Source organism: Schistocerca gregaria, chromosome 6 (genome assembly GCF_023897955.1).
Source record: "Schistocerca gregaria isolate iqSchGreg1 chromosome 6, iqSchGreg1.2, whole genome shotgun sequence".
In the NCBI taxonomy this organism is placed as follows: domain Eukaryota; kingdom Metazoa; phylum Arthropoda; class Insecta; order Orthoptera; family Acrididae; genus Schistocerca; species Schistocerca gregaria.
The window spans coordinates 406,946,397-406,965,410 of NC_064925.1; the positions used below are offsets into that span (position 1 = coordinate 406,946,397).

The 19,014-nt window shown below is 39.0% G+C and overlaps 1 protein-coding gene across 1 annotated transcript in view; it reads left to right on the forward strand.

Moving 5' to 3' along the window:
* Nucleotides 1–2,520: 2,520 nt before the first annotated feature.
* Nucleotides 2,521–19,014, forward strand: part of LOC126278348 (vacuolar protein sorting-associated protein 16 homolog) — a 214,654-nt gene continuing 198,160 nt past the window's right edge. The window contains exons 1-2 of the mRNA XM_049978390.1: nt 2,521–2,832; nt 2,921–3,239. Of these exons, the coding sequence (XP_049834347.1) occupies nt 2,777–2,832; nt 2,921–3,239 (375 nt within the window). The 5' untranslated portion in view covers nt 2,521–2,776. The remainder of the gene's footprint in view (nt 2,833–2,920; nt 3,240–19,014) is intronic.

A 19,014-nucleotide genomic window follows, 5' to 3' on the forward strand; every position in this document is an offset into this window, starting at 1 on the left:
TACTGTAGTTTAAATTCGAAGCTTAATTTCTTGTGCTGCTCACTTAATAGAAAAAGTGCACAGCCTTGTAATACAACAACAAAAATATACGTAATGTGACAGATTCGTTTATACCTGTCCTGTACAAAATAGTCATATTGGGGAAAGTGTGAGTACGCTAATCAAAGTTTTATGTGAGATTTGGAAAACTGCTCGATTTCTCCAGCTGCAACATGTGTAGGCCTATAACATATGAAGACATTCAGGTTGAAAAGGTTGACACTGTTACATTTCTGGGACTACAGCTCGATAATAAATTCGGTTGGGAAGGGCATACCACAAACGGAGCAAACGTTTTTAGCGTGTAAAAGTGTGTAATAAAAAACCATTGTGGTATAAATTCAAGAACATCATGTAGGAACCTGTTCCGTGAACTTCGTATTCTAACCACTGCTTCCTAGTAAATTTGTTCCCTAATGAAATTTTGTTGAACGTATTTACAACCAATTGCTCAATACATAATATCAGTAGTAGAAATAGGAACAGCAATCTACATAAAGACCTAAAATCACCGTGGTCCAAAAAGGGATCCAATATTAAGGAACACGCATTTTCAATAAACTGCCAGCAAGTTAACAACCATTAAAAAGTTGGTTTCAGATAAAGTACGGTTTAAATAGAGTTGGAAAGACTTTTTGATACAGAAGTGTGCGATTCCACCCGTCTGCTTTGACCCATGAAGTCATCAATATGGCGGAAATGGCTATTCTAAGTGCCTCCTATGATGTCACTACATACACACGGCAACAAACACAAAGGTACATATAAATAAGACAACATCCCCCTCCAAAAATACAATCAAAGTAACGGGACAACCATGGGAAATTGGGGCTTTAGGGTGAGGACAATCTAAATATAATAGTAAAAAAACACAAAATGACGAACAAAAAGAAAAAAATTGCAACATTCCGGTACGCCAACAAAATCTGCAGGGATTGGCCACTTCCCTTGAACTATATAGGTCAAACATAGGTGAGGATACCAAAACACGAATACCTATGCCTAAAAGTACGAAAATTGGAATCGGACATTTCCCTTGACCTATATAGGTCAACCACAGATGACGATACCGAAACACCTACAACTACAAAATGGGAATCGGTTTTTTCCGGTGACCTATAAAGGTCCACCACAACTATTAATGCTAAAAAGCCAACACCTACAACTGCGAAAAAATTAAACCAAAACCACAATCTCCAAAATCCACAAATCAAACATCCCTACATAAATTAAAACACATTCAATACTCCATAAATACACAAACCACCACAACTAGAAAAAAAAGAAGGTTGCTTACCACCAGCAAATTCCAGTGCTGCAAACTAGATCGACCAGCCCAAACCACCCCGTCCCCCATACACCCCCACATTAAACGTCTTACCACACTACTAACAACAAACCAATAACACCTAACGAAAACGCCAAACATACAAAGAAAAAAAAACTTGGTAATTCATTGAAAAAACTTCAAAATCTTACGTTTGGAATTACAAACACTGTCGCCAAAGACTTCACACATCCAACACCAAGTCTCAAATAAACCCCATATACAGGTGGAATCGGACGTTTCCATTTATCCCTTCTCCTACTCTGTAGATGAATACCTTAACAATTATTGTTAGACCAAGAAAAGGAAAAATTCTGCTATATTTCGGTTTTGACAGCACTTCGTCCCAACAGTCAAGATCAGGTATTCTGTGTATGACAAATGTATTAAAAGTGCATAACTATGTTTTATTCTGACAGTGTACCAATTCTGTAAATATTAGCAGTTACTGTAATATATTCATATATTTTGACAATCTCCCAACAAATGATGAGGATGATAATTATTATATTCAAATGGTTTATGTTATGCTTTTTGGCATGTTATTTGTCATTCGCAATGGCTAACAGCTACTTCCGAAGCAGTACGAAAATATCTGTTCGCTCCAGTAACTATCCTCTATGGAAATATCATCGAGCCAGGAACACAGACACACAGTCATTCCGTTACCAGCTTCCAGGTTACCTGTAGCGATAGTACGATAACTGCCAGAGAAAGAGAACTGTGAGCCAATAAAGATAACTGGCAGAGAAAAATACAGATCTCTCACAGTTGTTTCCATAGTCACTCGAATTCCTTATGGTAACTCTCTTTGTACTACGCGTCCAAGCTAAATTGACATATAAGGCGGTGGCTCAAGGGAGCGACCGTACTTGTTTATGCCTATACTGCAGGTCCTATCAGCCACCGGTCTGACATTAGCTTCATTTAATTGTTTTTGCTAAAGGTAACGAAGACGAACAAAATAGTACACAGTTCTTATCAACATATGGCGCGCAGCCTCACAGTCATCCCCATGACCTATAGAACGGCTTCCAAATGGTCAATCCCCCTCCTTGATAGCGAGGTCTCCGATGAGTTGATGCGAAAGCGTAGTACGATATTCAGTCAACAGATAGCGCGAGGCACTGTTGGCAGTTATTGAAATATCTGTCAGTATCAGATGAGCAGTTGTCGCAGTAACCATTACTTCTCAGTAACCGTTATGTCTACCGGTTACGTTATTTTATGCTACCTCTAGAGCTCACTGGTATTGACACTGTTATTGACCCTCTGCCGCGCAATGCACTTTGCGTTCAAGAACATCTTTGCAGCTCATAACCCAATGCTTGTTGACACTTCACAGCTGTACGTCAATCGGTAGTGGGTGTGTTTGTTTTTGTGTACGTATATATACGTACCGGCCAAGCCATGTCTGCTATGTTGACGGCGGATTGGTGTCCTTTGGGACGGGATAAATATTACAGGTGTCGTGGTCTGTTTTGTGCAGTTTGCTTCCTTTTTAACAAGCGACAATTATTCGTTATGTCCATGTATATTTTATTTTGTTCGCAGAAAATTTGAAATTTATACAATGGACTGGCATCATGAAATAAATTTAGATAATGTACTGCTGGCAGCTGCGCCGTACGGTGGCCCTGTTGCAGTTGTCAGAGACAGAAAAAAAATTGTCAAAGTACAAGGAAGCACTAAACCTATAATATCAATTTACACTGCTGCTGGAAAACTTATATCTTCAATCATGTGGAACAGTGGCCCCATTGTAGCAATGGGGTGGTCATCAACAGAAGATCTTCTTTGCGTGCAGGACGATGGTTCCGTACTAAAGTACGATATTTTTGGAACGTATCAACATACCTTCAGCATGGGCCAGGTAAGAGTAACTTTTAGTTTGCAGTATGGTTTCTGCCTGTGTAAAACGTACGATAATAAGAAAGACTGTTGTTGACGTTAGGTACACCCGTGTTTCTGTTAAGTCAACAGCAGCTCACAATACCAAAACACACACAGCGACGACGATGCAATGGAATCTGTAACTTCACTTCACCAACGCAACTCACGATATTACAACACCAAAACATCAACCACCAATCAAACAATACAGAAATACCCAACCAACCATCATAACACACAAAAAAATACCACCAAGAATACGACTACATACCCCAAAAAATCAAAGATCCATCAACAAATAAAAACTAAAAAATAAACAAATCCCAATCACCGACAACAACTCCAAAACCATCTGCAACAAAACAGATCCTCCACAACATAATCATAAAACAACCCCCCCCCCCACCCACACATCCACACACATTACCAGCTACCCCCCCCCCCCCCACACTCACTCACCGGAGCAACAGGCCCCCCCCCCCCCCGCCCCGCCTCAAATCGCAACATATCCTTAATCAACCCTTCGGCCTATGCATGTTTCTAATAGCCCTTAAAAAGACATGAAAAATGCAATAATCCCCAGGGATTCTCTTCTGCCAACAATACTCATCTAAATGAGACTGAAGGTCAAAAGAGTGCCTCTTCCCCTTCCCACCTCTGTCATATTTGCACATGCTCCAGTCTCATAATTCTTGAATTCTAAACTATGGTTAACAACTAAATGATCATACCTCCTCTGACTCAACCCCCTATAAGATGAAAAGCATTGAAAACTAATGTGCTGCCTTCCTCTATAAACTCCCCAATTAATCCCACCTATTCCCTTTTTGTGCACCCCTCCAAAACCCTAAAAACACACTCTGAAAAACCACCTCCAGATACAACAGTCCCCCACACCCATAAACGAACCGTAAACTTAACCCTCCCATATGTCCTCTTCCTAACTGCGACCCGTCAACCTCCACAACCACCCCAGACCCGCCCCACTTACCAAGTACTTAATATATTCAGAACAAACTTCCCTACAAACGAAAACCAGTCATAAACCATCCTCTCACTAACATCAGTCTCATGTGCACAATAACTATGGGAGGATTTATATACAAAATAATACATCATCAACACTATCTCTCGCATGCCCAACCTAGACCTCTCGTACCAGGTACCATGTCTTATGGAGCGCCATAGGTTGTCCCTACGGCACCGCCATATGTAGCAGTCCCTGGTCAGAGAGGCCGGAACTCTGGCCAACCGCATGTTCTACCGACACAAGCTGCACTTCACCACTTCAGCCAACAGCCCGAATAATTGTAAGAATGTTATCAGGGACATCATATTGTCCCCCATTTTCACCCACAAACGAGAACTGTTATATTTATCTGTCATTTCCATACCTAAGAAAAGCAGCCACAAATTAAATTAATCAACTCATAAAGCGACATACAGCAAACAGCACTGCAATAACGTAGACACAACAAAAACTTAATTCTTAACTCCCTGAAAACAATTTCTGTTGAAGACCAGTTGCAAACCACACCTGAACAAATCAAGCGGCAACACCAAAATGAACGTAATACACAACATAACATGCGAACCATAAACACACCACCAACCGCAACAAAATGACATATGCAAACACAACACACTCATAAACTAAACTCCATGCTTTCGTGACATCACACACCACAACACCCTTACGTCATGAGTCAAAGCCGACGAGTGGGATTGGGCACCTCCGTTGAACCCACAAGGTGTTATTGGAAGCTATAAAGCGACTTAAAATCAATCATGAAAATGTAAAGTTAAAGTTACTGGCTAATTTTCAACAAGTGTTCTGCTTTAACTTTAAGTATTTATGAGTGTGTTTTTTTCTCCACTCAAGATGGAAAGTGGCACATTGTTCCTTGGGATGCAAAGAGACATATTGAGAATACAATGTTGCAATCTTTTGCTGGAAACAAATCATGTGTTAAAAACAGTGGGAAGCTCAGAAATGTAACATTATGGATGACTGTATTGTATCCACAAATAGTCAGGGTTTCAAAAGTCTGTGATTAATGTAGGAAAGAAATTAAAAAATACACAGTGTCTAAATGACATAAATGTTGGACATAATAATTCTCACTCAGAAACATTGTTGCACAGTGATACAGAATTTATAACCACTTCACAGTTTGTTCAGTCATTTAATGTATCTCTTGAACACTTGGGCGAATCTCCCATTGCTAAGAGAAAAATGAAGTACAAGAATTATTGCACATCAAAAGTAAGAAAAATTTCTACAACCATGAAACATAAAATTTGTCCTAATTTTGCCAAAAGTTTGTCGTCAGAAAGCGACAGTGATTTTGAGAAATGTGGAGTTGTAAAAAATTGAAAAATAAGTCTTCCAGTTGTACGAATTGGATGAAAAGGCTAATGCTTCTAACATGTTTGCCAGATAACTGGAGCATTAGAAAGGTAATACGTGGCTTTAATGCACTGAACAACATAGCCAGGCAGTCAGAAAGAATTCTTAAAGAAAAAGGCCTTTTTGATGGTCCATATTTAAAACCAGGTATAAGCTTGCCAATAGCGACGATTGGAATTGTATATTCATTATATAAAGATGATGTCGTTAGTAGGACAGAGCCATTTTTTGAAGAGTATGTCAGTTACTGAATCAGATGGAAATACATCAAAGATTTCAAAGACTTAAATAAGCATACAAACATTTTAAAGACCAGATTTCCAGCAAAATAGTAGATTTCCACAAATTTGCTGAATTGAGACTTAAACATCGTATGTAAGCTGGTCAAAGTGGCACAACAAAACCTGAAACTAATTATATAAAATGCTAAATTGAAAGCTGTAACAAAAGGTAAAATCCAAAATTACAAGAAAAGTGTGTTTTAGCTTACTGTCTATATGGAACTGAGATGGGTAAAAATTTTGGAAGAATCCTTTGCTGAAAATTCAGTTGAAAAAGTACAATCTCACCATTGGGTTTCAGTTGTCCGCTGTAATCAAGAGACGTTGGAGAAAGATTCGGAAAAACTTATTGATTTATTGTGCACCAAGTTGTCCTCTTTGGTCCATCATGAAACAACTGCCATTGTATTTGTAATGCAATTCAAAGAGGAAAACAAAGTTGAATTCTTAGTTATGTAATTGTTTCTGATTCACTAGAGCACAACGCAGTTGCTGTGCGTACTTCAAAAAAAGTCTCATAACTTTTCTGACAGCCAAAGTTCAAAACCCCTACACACACACACACACACACACACACACACACACACACACACACACACACACACACACTTTTTCAGATGATTCTGCTGCCCAATACAAAACCATAAAGAACTTCTTAAACTTTTGTTTTCATGAGGAAGATTTTAAAGTGGAAGCAGAGTGGCACTTCTTTTGCCACAGCACATGGCAAAGGGGCTTGTGACAGTGTTGGAGATCTTTAAAGAGACTGCCAGCTGATGCCAATATGCAAAGACCCTATGAAAACCAAACGCAAACCCCAGTGCAACTTTTTGAATGGGCTGTAGAAAACATTACCCATGTTATCAGAGCATATTCCGCTCAAGAAGACTGTGTTGAATCAAAATGTTTCTTGATAAATCACTTTGAACAAGTACCAACTACCAAAGGAACTCATCAATACCATGCATTCATTCTGAAGACTACATCAAAAACATTGGTAAAAAATTTTTCTTTAGATTCATAAGTTTGTGAAAAGGAAGAGTTGAAATTTCCTGATAAACCAAAATTAGCAGCTCTATCAGGCTCTATCACCAGTGTCTATTAAGCAAACTAGGGGCTCAGATATGTATTACAGAAAAATGAAGTACTTGATGAAGTAAAAATAACTTTTCTCTACCTAGCTGGGCCATATACATCCTTCTCATATCCAAAAGTGCTGATATTCAATGGGTGTCAGTAATGGTAGTTCTGGCGAAAGTAAATCCCATGACTCCTACTGGAAGAACTTATACTTTACTTAAAAGTGATGTGTACCAAATGAATGAAGCCTTTTAAAACTTAAAATGTTGTCAAAGCCTGTTATTTATTGGTTAGTTTTACTGTGGACTATTTACTTGAATCCTTATCTCAACAGTGTTCATGTTGATTTTCACGAAAATGTCAGTGTTAGTAATGTTGTAATAATTAACATGAGTGTGCAGTTGAAATTGGTCTTTTTCTGGGTTGGTTTGAAATGGAATGACCCATTACCAGAAAATCACCTCTCTCCTTGTGCTCATAATGTTTCTATCTCACAGTTTCACTCCCTTCACCTTAGTAAGGTAGTGTTGAGGGCGAGAGTTTTTATTTATTGGTGTCAGACTTCCTGCTGCTGTAGCACAACAAACCGAAAAAAAAGTGAGGAACTGTAATAGAATACGCACCTCACAGAAAGATCACAGTTCTACATTCCCACGTGCCATTAAGGATGTAGTCTTGTTGCATATTTCCCTTATAATGTGTATTCTGCTGTAACTTTGGTCTGTTGTTTTGTCTCTCTTGGCACCAGAACTATAGAGGCCTTTCTATTCAGTCAGATAAGCCATAAATGCATTGAACTGGAAACAGTGAATTGGCTGAAAGTTTACTGCAGAATAGTTGCAAGATAATTTTTTTGTAATCTGCTAAAATATTTGAGTTTTGCAGATATCATTACTATTCTTCTTGCTTGTGTGCATGAGTTAAGAAGCCAAGAGGAAGCAGACATTCTGGGTCTTTTCAGAATCACTTAAATTTCAGACTCAAAAAACTGAAATTATTATTTAGTTGCCTGCTTTTGTGGGAAAGATGTGGAGAAAATATGGTTCGGATAAATGATAGCAATAAGGTAAAAATTATAATCACATGCCTTTTCTTAGAACAATAAATAGAAGCAGTTATTTGTGATTTGTGTTGTCCAACAAGACACTCCTAATTCTTGAATAGCTGTTACAGTTTCAGTGTAGATTTTGGATCCCTTAAATTAAAATCATATTCCGGAGGTATGACTTACTATTTTCACCAACTGAGTGAAATGACACAGTGGTTAGCTAACTGGACTCGTATTGGGAAGGACCACGGTTCATATTTGTGTCCAGCTGTCCAGATTATATTTTCTGTGACTTTCTTAAATCACTCCAGGCAAATGTGGGGATAGTTCCTTTGAAAGGATATGCTGAGTTTCTGCTCCATCCTTGAAAAATACTAAGATTGTGCTCCATCTCTAATGACCTGGATGCCGGAAGAAAATTATACCCTAAACTTCCTTCCTTTTTAATTTTACTTTTACACTGATCTTGTCTTAAAATGATGCTGAAATGGGCATTTTAACAGCTCTGTAACATTTAATAGATAATCATCATCATAAACAAGAACAACAACAACAAAACCAACAAAAATGATCATTTGTTGTCCACTGTTGGGTAAAGTGCATCTCTTTGGCTTAATCATCATTGTTGTTCCTGCACGATTTCGATGTCATTTACCAACTTTGTGTTAGTTGGTTGTCTTGACCTTTCAGATCCAGCAAAGAACTTTCTTGATCTCTTTGCCATCCATTTGCAAACTACTTTTCCCATTTGCTTTCATTTCATTTTCACTCCAGTCATAATTGTATCTTGGTCCCCAGTGTATTCCAAAATCTTCTGCTTTGTTTTCCATTCTCTTGTAGTAATTTCCAGCATCCATTGCTTACTGTACACTCATTCATTTTTCAATGGTTTTCATTTTAAATGTCCATGCATCACAGAGTCAGAAATGGTAACATCATCATTTTTAATGCACTGAGCCACTTAACAGTGAAATATGCAGTTTAATATGGTTTTTGTGGTATAGTGCAAATGAGCATTTCTTTCATACTTGGAGCATTACTAGAGTGGAACCTACACAGCCATTCCACAATTTTGATACAGATATTTTGCCACTTTCTCAGTCAGCTTCGAACATACATGGGTTATAACAGTATACACTAATGAAGTGCTGTAGAAAGACAAAAAAAGCTGAAAATCTGGTTAAAAAGATATTCTAGAGACTTTTTCAAACAATATTCTTTATTTCATCATTAGTTTCATTTTCAAATCATTGCTTGTGTAGAATAGGTACCTAAGAATTTTGACTGATGTATCAGTATTATTACATTGTCCAGTAGTCAGTTGATATTGATGTTATTATAAGCCATTTCACACCCACAATAAGATAAAGGCCTCATCTACAGTTCTATGATCTCTTTCTAAATGTGTCCATGTTGTTTTCCAAAATTTTCTAGTGTCATCTACTGATCCTTCATTAGAATGTCATTTTCTTTGCTGTTCTTTTTTTTTGTAAGGATTGATCAAAAAGTTTCTGTTTTAAGGCCTTGTTGTTGTGTTTATGTAATCTACTGCAACCCCAATGTTGGTATATAAGCACCAACATGTAGGCAAGGGATTAGTGCGTCATTTGTATCTTTCTCACATGTTTGCAGAAAATATGGAAACATCCACTGTGATGACATTATGAAGAGGGCAGCAAGTCTGTCAAAACCACCATTGTGGGATGGTGCACCAAAGAGTACTGCTGCTTCATGGTAACACACATCCCATACCTTTAATGTCATAATGCAGAAGATATGCCAACTCACGTGGGAGACACTTGAGCACAGCCCTGTAGTCCTAATTTTTCCCAGTGCAATTATCATGCCTTTGGTTCCTTAAAAAAAGGTCTTGAAGGCTCAATGATTTCTGTCAGACGAGGACATGCAGCAGGTAGTTACACATTTCTCTACGGAGCAGGACATTGTGTTTTTCCAAATGGTTTTCTTCAACTTGGTGCATTGATGAGGTGATTTGCCTAAATGTTCATGGCAATTTTGCCTAATTGGCTTACCAATTCTGGGCAATATGGCCTTTGAACTGAAACTTTTTTTTATCTCCCCTTATACTTTGCTGAACTATCATAAATATAGAAACTGATCAATTGACCCTATGACATAATTATCAGTTTGTGCCATTTTCTTTTTGATCTTTCGCTTATACACTTACTTTTAAGAATTTCCTCTTGGTCAGCAGAGAACAGTTTTAATGATATGGACATTCTTTTTCCGGACTCATCTTTCAGTCCTGATTTCCCAAGATCATGATAAAGGGTGTTCCTTGCATGGCCTTAGATGGCTTGTTCAATTTGTTGTGGTCTTCAGTCTGGTTTGATACAGCTCCCCGTGCTAATCTGTCCTTTGCAAACCTCTTTATACTTGACTACATTGATTTGAACCTACTTACAGTAATCAGGCCTTGTTCTCCTACCCCCCCCCCCCCTCCCCACGCCCACCCCCGTACACACCACACACACACACACACTCACTCTCTCTCTCTCTCTCTCTCTCTCTCTCTCTCTCTCTCTCTCTCCCTCCCCTCCCTCCATTGCCAATACAAAATGACCTCTCAACCAGTATTCAATTCCTTCCGTTAATCAAGTCCTACTGTAAATTTCTACTACCCATCTAAGCTTTGGGATTCTTCAGTAATGCCCCATTTTGTAAACTTTATTCTCTTCTCATTCACAGTGTTTTTCATCTATATTTCACTTTTGTCCAAGGCTATGCTCCAGGCAAATATCTCCAGAAATGACATTTTAACACTTGAACTGAAATTTGATGTTAACAGCCACGCGGGTAGCCGAGCAGTCTAAGGCACCTTGTCATGGTTCACATGGCTTCCCCCTGTCGGAGGTTCGAGTCCTCCCTCAGGCGTGGGTCTGTTGTTGTCCTTAGTGTAAGTTAGATTAAGTAGTGTGTAACCTTAGGGACTGATGACCTCAGCTGTTTGGTCCCATAAGACCTTAACTCAAGTTTAAAAAAAAAAAAAAAAAGTTTTTTTTCTGTTCAGAAATTCTCTACTTGTTATAGCCACTCTGTGTTTTATATCCTCTCTGCTTTGGTCATCATCAGTTACTTTTCTGTGCATAAAGCAAAACTCGCTTGCTACTTTTTGTACCTAATTTCTTAATCTAATTCCCTCAGCATTGTCTGATTTAATATGTCTACCTTCCATTACCCTCCATCTACTTTTTGTTGTTGTTCATCTTGTAACCACGTTTCAAGACAGTATCCAACAGTGTAACTGATCTTTCTGTTCTTATGCAGTCCCTCACAGAAGCACAATGTCATCAGCAAACTCCAGGGTATATGTTTCTTGTCTTTGAACTTCAATTCCCTTATCAAATTTCCTCCTTCACCTGCATCTATATCTACACAGCTACTCTGCAAGCCACCATGTACGGTGCATGGTGGAGGGTACCACATACCTCCCCTGTTCCACTCAGAAGCAGAGCGAGGAAAAAAACAATTGTCTATATGCCTCTGCATGAGATCTGATTTCTCATATCTTATCTTCTCAGTCCTTAAGCACAAAGTATGTTGGTGGTAGTTCTGGTACCAAGCTGCACAGGTTTTGAATCCGCACCAGATGGCATGCATCTCGATTACCACTAGAGGTCTCTACAGCCAAGGCGCCATAAGCCATTTTCCACATTTGGAGTTAGTTGCCATTCATCATACCAACTAGAAACCTTTCCTGCCACAGTCACTGAACTTTGGCATTGCACTGTACACCACAGCATCATCAGTAAACAACAGCAGATTGCTGCCCATCCCGTCTACAAAATTATTTATGTATATAAAGAACAACAGCAGGACTAACACACTTCCCTGGTGCACTCCTGATGGTACCCCTGTCTCTGATGAACACTTGCAATCGAGGACAAGAAACTGGGTTCTATTACTTAAGGAGTCTTCAAGCCACTCACATATCTGTGAACCTACTCCACATGCTCATACCTTCGTTAACAGCCTGGAATGGGGCACCATGTTAAATGCTTTCTGGAAATCCAGAAATATGGAATCTGCCTGTTGCCCTTCATTCATAGTTCACAGTATATCACATAAAGAGTTTCACACGAGTGATGCTTTGTAAAACCATACTGATTTGTGGACGTAAGGTTCTCAGTCTCAAGAAAGTTTATTATATTCAAACTGAGAATATGTTCAAGGATTCTGCAGCAAACAAGTTGGTGATATTGGCCTGTAATTTTGCAGGCCTGTTCCTGTACCTTTCTAGTATGCAGGAGTCACCTGCACTTTTATCTGGTCACTTGGAAATTTGTGCTGGGTGAGAGATTAACAGTAAATGCAAATTATGTAAGGGGCTAATGCTGTAGAGTACTCTTTGTAAAACTGAATTGGGATTCCCATCCACACCTAGTGATTTATTAGCTTTCAAATCTTTTATTTGCTTCTCTGCACCAGGAATTCTTATTACTATGTCATCCATATGGGAGTCTGTCCGATGTCAAATGGCAGTATGTTTGTACCAGTCTCCTGCATGGACGATTTATTTAACATGAAATTTAAAACTTCAGCTTTCATTTTGCTATCTACAACTGCTGCACCAGACTGGTTAACAAGGGATTGAATGGGAGCCTTAGACCCGCTTTGCAATTTCACATATGATCAGAATTTTTTCAGGTTCTGTGCCATATCTTTTACTAAGGTATGACAGTGGTAGTTGTATGCTACACACATAGATCTTTTCACAGATGCACAAAGCTGCACCAATGTTTTGCTTATTGTTATTTGTGTGTTCTCTTTTGAACTACGGGTGCAACAGCATCTTACAAAGTTCGTTATTAAATCATGGTGCGTCTTGTCCATTCTTTATCCACTTACAAGGCACATAACTGTGCAACCACAATTTACAATCTGCTTCAACTTTGCCCATAATTCCTCTGCACCCATCGTATTGGAACTGAGGGAAGTCAGCTCACTGTCTAAATGAGATGCCAACAACAGCCTATCTGCTCTATCTAGCAGAAACACTCTACTACCCTTCTTGAATGATTTATTAACTTTCGTAACCATAGTTGCTGTAATGACATCATGATTGCTAATCCCTGTTTTTGTACTGATGCTGTCAATAAGGTCCAGCCTATATGTGGCTACAAAGTCTAAGATATTTCCATTGCATGTGGGCAGCTGAGCTAGCTGCTCAAGACAGTTTTCATAAAACATATTCAACAGTATTTCGCGCAACTGTCTGTCTGCATCCCCTGCAATGAATCCAAAGACATCCCAGTCTATGCTTGGTATGTTGAAGTTGCCTCCAACTAGCATTCGACAATTTGAGTATTTACACACTACTGACTGTAGACTATCTTTGAATGACTCTAGAACTGTCACAGCACAATTGGGTGGTCAGTAAAAATGTCCAACATTTTACTTGGTTTCATGTTATATGTGATCAGGTAAGTTCATTGTCACACTCAACTTCGACCTCAAAAGGGACAATATTTTTGTCAGCTGCAATGAACATCCCCTCCTAGGGCCTCTAATTTGTCTTTCTGATATACATTCAACGACCTGCTAAATATCTAAGAGCTTTCCACTTCAGTTTCAGCTAGCTCTTGGTCCCAAGAATAATTGGAGCATGGAAACTTTCCTGGATGACAGTAAATTTAGGAACTTAATTACAAATACTCTACAGCTTACTGATATAAAATTTTGACAGTCAAAGTGTCTTTACTCTGGATGCGGTCTGACTTTGCTTGCTACGTATCACCTGGAAAGTGTTCATCAGAGCACCTCAAACTACTGTCTAGCCTAAAAAGACCTCATGTGCACTCCACAAATACTCTGCTATTCGAGTAGTTGCTTACATTGTGTAATGCACTTGTGACCTGTCAAGGGGAGTCCTACAAATCCTCACACGATAACATAGGTGTAGAAATGTGCAGTCAAGACTGTCACAGAGTTGATGAAGCCTTTGGTTGAGACCATCGACTTGGCACCAAGTCAAGAGACCTGAATCAACTCAGGGAACAATGCTGCATATTGCAAACTCTGCTTGCACGCCATGTACGAGGCCGGCAGTCTTCACCACCTCTGCCAGCTGCTTGTATGAACTGAGGATGGCCTCACAACCCATGCGACAGGCATTGTTGGTGCAGATGTGAGCCACAACTTGCGTAAAACCGCAGCCTGCACACTCGATAGCCACAGGCAAGGACGCTTCCACATGTCAGGTGAGGTCCTCCAGCAGACATACCAAGCACACATTAGCTTTCTTTCTAGCCCTGAATGCTATCTGCCAAGGCGCTCCATTATGCATTAAGTGCCTAATGTTGGAGCTCACATTAACTAGTAAAACCCTCTCTCTTCATGCCAGCTTGGACCATGCTGAAGGAGCGGCCACTTGTACACTCACAGGGTAAATGGGCAAGGTCAGGCAGCCAGCCTCTGCACTGGCCCTACACCTATAGCGATGTGCACGTGTTACCACCTGCCACTGCCAAGCCCCGAGGCAGCAGCCTGAAGGTGACTGATCATAGCCAAGACTAACTGAGGATGTAAACTATAAATCCAAACAGTATTCTAGATATGCAACTTGCTACCTTTCTGATGTGTCACTAATGCATGCTGATGCCTTAATGAGCTATGTAGCTGCCTGTTGAGTGAGCAACTATTGTGCTACAGACCGAGTAAATCTACCCTGACAAAAATGCAAGATTGAGCCACTTAAACAGAAAAACACACATAAAATTTAATAAATGGACTGTGAGGAGAATGCAGAAGAAGAAAAACACTCTGTAAATGTGAATCAGGTGAGAGCTGCTGCTTGACTGCTAGCTTACTAAACGAACAGCCAGCTCTCATCAAAACAAAACAAATGAGCAACTACTACGGTACAGAATGAATGAATTTATGCTAGGTTTGCTCAGTGTATAGATTGAATGACATTGTGGATTTGCTATAACCATTTCCCACTCACTTCTACACTAATGCTTCCCTTTCATGTTCTTTAACTCTATGTGTAATTAAAATGTAAAGTTTATTCTTTTTCTTTTTTAAGGTAATAATATTAGTGAACATCCGATACATTACAGAGGGGAGGCAAATAAGGCTACAATTTTTTTTATACTTTACCTGACTCCTTTCTTATGAAGTGAAATAATTACACCATCAGTCCAGTTTTGAGGAATAGTTGTTCTCTGCAGACATTCCATAAATAATTTTGCAACATATTTTCATATTACTTTTGCTCCAACATTCTGTATTTTTCTTAGCTTAATTTTGCTTCATCTTGGTATTGATAACATTCTTTTCTAGGCACCTGTTCTTTCTTCATGCCTTCAGTTGTGTATATTCAATAGGGTATTACTTCTGGAATGTCACTATTCTCATTATGTATTTCTGATTCATGTCTGACACTACACAGACATTTAAAGAAATTTCAAATGCTTGTACATGTGTTAATATGCCAGCTGCCTTTTTAGTTTATGAAATGAGTTATCAACCCAACATATGCTTCTGTTCATTTTTTCTCACTATTATTGTTTTCAATTGATTCTCTGGAGAAATTATCATTATTTCTTTTCATATCTATACATAAGACTAAGAATATTGTTGGTGTACCTGAACATTAACATGTGCAAATAAATTTTGCGAATTATGTGTAGTTAGCCATCAACGACAACTTTATGCATTCTAGTTAATTGTTGATGAGGAACCAAGAGTCTGATTGTTTATTTAAAAGCAGACGACTCTCTAAAAAGTAAACATATCACAGGACAACTCCCAGTCTATCACATAGGAAGATGAAACTATTCATACTTATTACCAGGACTGTTGATATTTTTAAAAAATATCAGGAATCTGAAATATCGAGATGTATAAAAATATCATTAGCAGCTCTTGACATATTGAAAAATATTATCGATATGGTGACAGAAAAAATATTGACATACCGGCCTAGAAAAATATTGGCTGCACATTGTAAATGTACTGTTGGTTTTAAAGCTGCACATTTAAGTACTCATTTACTATGAGATGTTCTGTACATCAACAAGCTGGCAGCCTACTTCCCCCTTAGAGCAAGAATTAAAGGAAAATAATGCACGTTCATGATTGGTAATGACCACTTTCCTAACATTGGTAACTGCATGTAAGTGGACTTTTTCGTCACATATCAAATTTGTCCGGAACATTTCATATTGAATTTTTTTTCCCCCAATGCCAATGACCTAGCAGTAGTAGTGTCAAAATTGAATGGTGAAGCTAAACATTGCAGTTTCTGTTGGTAGTGCTGAGCACTGGTTATATCAGCATATCCCCTCATGTGTCTCCATCCAATGCAAATACCAATCTTGTCATTTAGAGTTTTGTTCATCAAACAACAGAAAATCCAGGATGGAATGTAACAATATTATGAGAAGGAAAGTTGCTGCAGGACCAGATGGAAGGTCTTTACTGCTGCCCTATGATCCAAAAGGAACAACAGGAAATAAGTCAAGTCAAGTAAGTTATAGCGGAGACGCTGAGTCGCAGATAGGCACAACAAAAGGACTTGACTTTCACAATTAAAGTTTTCGGTGATTGGCCTCCATGAACTACACACCCACCCACCCACCCACTCGTGTGCGCGCGTGTGTGTCTATTGTTGATTAATGCGAGTGGCCGAAAACTTCAATTGTGAAAGTCACATCCTTTTGTTGTGCCTATCTGCAACTCAGCATCTCCACTATATGACTTACTTGACTTGACTTGACTTGACTTAATTCCTGTTGTTCCTCTTGGATCATAGGGCAGCAGTAAAGACCTTCCATCTGGTTCTGTTGGCAGCCAAACATTTCACTTCACTCAATGCTTTCGCTGTTTTCAGAACTTCTTCTTCCACCATTTTTTTCCATGCCTTTTTCGGGCAGCTATGTCTATGTGTTCCTTGTGGTTTCCAATCCAATGCTGCGTTTTCAACAGCTCCTTGTTGTTTGCATATTGTGTGACCAATCCACCTCCAGTTTCTTTTCTTTATTTGTTCACAGGTTGGTTGCTGGTTTGTCATCTCCCACAATTCGTCACTTGATATAACATCTGGCCACTCACATTTATAATTTGCCAAAGACACTGGTTAGTGAAGACTTGCAGCTGGTTTACAATCATGTTTGAACCTTCCATGTTTCTCAACTTTACAGGAGGACTGACCTTACGTTGCTATTGAACAAGCGCAGAGTTGGTTCGTCTCGAGATGTTCTTCTTACACCAGACAGGGTACAGTTGTACAAAGGCTCCATTTGCCTTCTGTATTCAACTCTTTTTCATCCACCTTGGCCTCTCCATCATTACAGATGGTACTTCCTAGATATACAAAGGAGCCTACTTGTTTCATTTCCTTTCCATATGCTGTTAGCTTCACTTGTTTTTCAGATCGCATTCTCATTTCCTTCGTTTTCTGAACATTTATTTTAAGTCCTGCAATTTCTGCTTCCTCTTTCAGTCTTTTCAGTTTTTCTTTCATGTCACACAATCTTTACAAGAGCAGACAGATATTGCCAGCAAAGTCAAGGTTTCAAACCTGTCTTGCATTCCGCACTGAATACCTCTTCTCCTACCATCAACAACTCTTTTCATTAAGCTGTCCATTACCAACAAGAACAAGGTAGGTGACGGAATACATCCCTGCCCCAGTCCAGCATTTGTTTGGATATATTCAGTAAGTTTCCCATTGTGTAGCACCCTACATTCATATCCATCATACATGGCTTTAATAATATTTATTATCTTTGATGGTATCCCATATTCTTCCAAGGTATCCACACAACTCTTCTATTAAGAGAGTCAAATGTCTTTTCAAAATCAATAAGTGTAAGGCAGAGTGTGTTCTGCCATTCTGCACCCTGCTCAAGTATTATACACAGTGTGTTGATAAGATTGACATGACTTCTGTGCTCTCTAAACCCAGCTTGCTCTTTTCTCAGTCATGCCTCAACTTAGTCCTTGATATGATTTAGCATCAATCTACATAATACTTTATTTGGTGCATATAGGAGGGTGATGCCTCACCAGTTACTACAGTTGGTAGTATCCCCTTTCTTTGGCAACTTAATTATCAACTCTTCTTTCCAGTCCTTTAGTATTTTCTCTTCTGACCATATCTTCTCAAACAATGAATGCAGTAGATTTACGGTGGTGTCAGTGTCTGCTTTTATCACCTCAGATGCAATATTACCCATACCTGGAGCCTTCCCATTCTTTATCTGTTTGAGAGCTATTTTAATTTCAGTCTTAGTTGGTGTGTTTACATTGATTCTGTCACTGGCATCTGGAAACTTCCATTGCCTAGCCCTCTCTTTAGGTTGCTCTCTGTTTAAGACTTCAGAAAAATGTTCTCTCCATCTTTTAAGTTGGTCTGCTTCTGTCGTCAACAGTCGACCCTCCTAGCTTTTCACAGGTCTGTTCCTATTGAAACCTTTTTTAGACAACAATCTAGTGATGTGGTACAGTTATTTACAGTTATTTTGCATCACCCCTTGCTGTGGCTGTCTCTGCTCTCAGAGCTTGCTGATCCATCCACTTTCTCTTGCCATTCCTCACAGTCCTCTTTCTTTGAGAGTCAGTAGCTGCATACTTAGCTTGCATTTGAGTTTTCTGTTCTCTTGTTTTACTCATATTTAATTTTACCTTAATCTCCTTTCTACAGCTGATCAAATTCCATGTACGATCAGACATACAATCTTTCTCCAAATGGTTTTTAAAGCCAAGGACCTGTTTTCTCACATTGCAATATATGTCCTTAATCTGAGTCCATGTATAAACAATACTGTTTTCATCATTTACCTGTGTTTCTTGGAGTGCCTCGTAGTGGTTCCTTAGCTCCGTACAGATAGCTTCCTGTTTTGCTGTTATTTTCAGTTTTCCCACATCATAGTTTTTGTTCCATTGTTCTAACTTTCTGTTTGTAGCC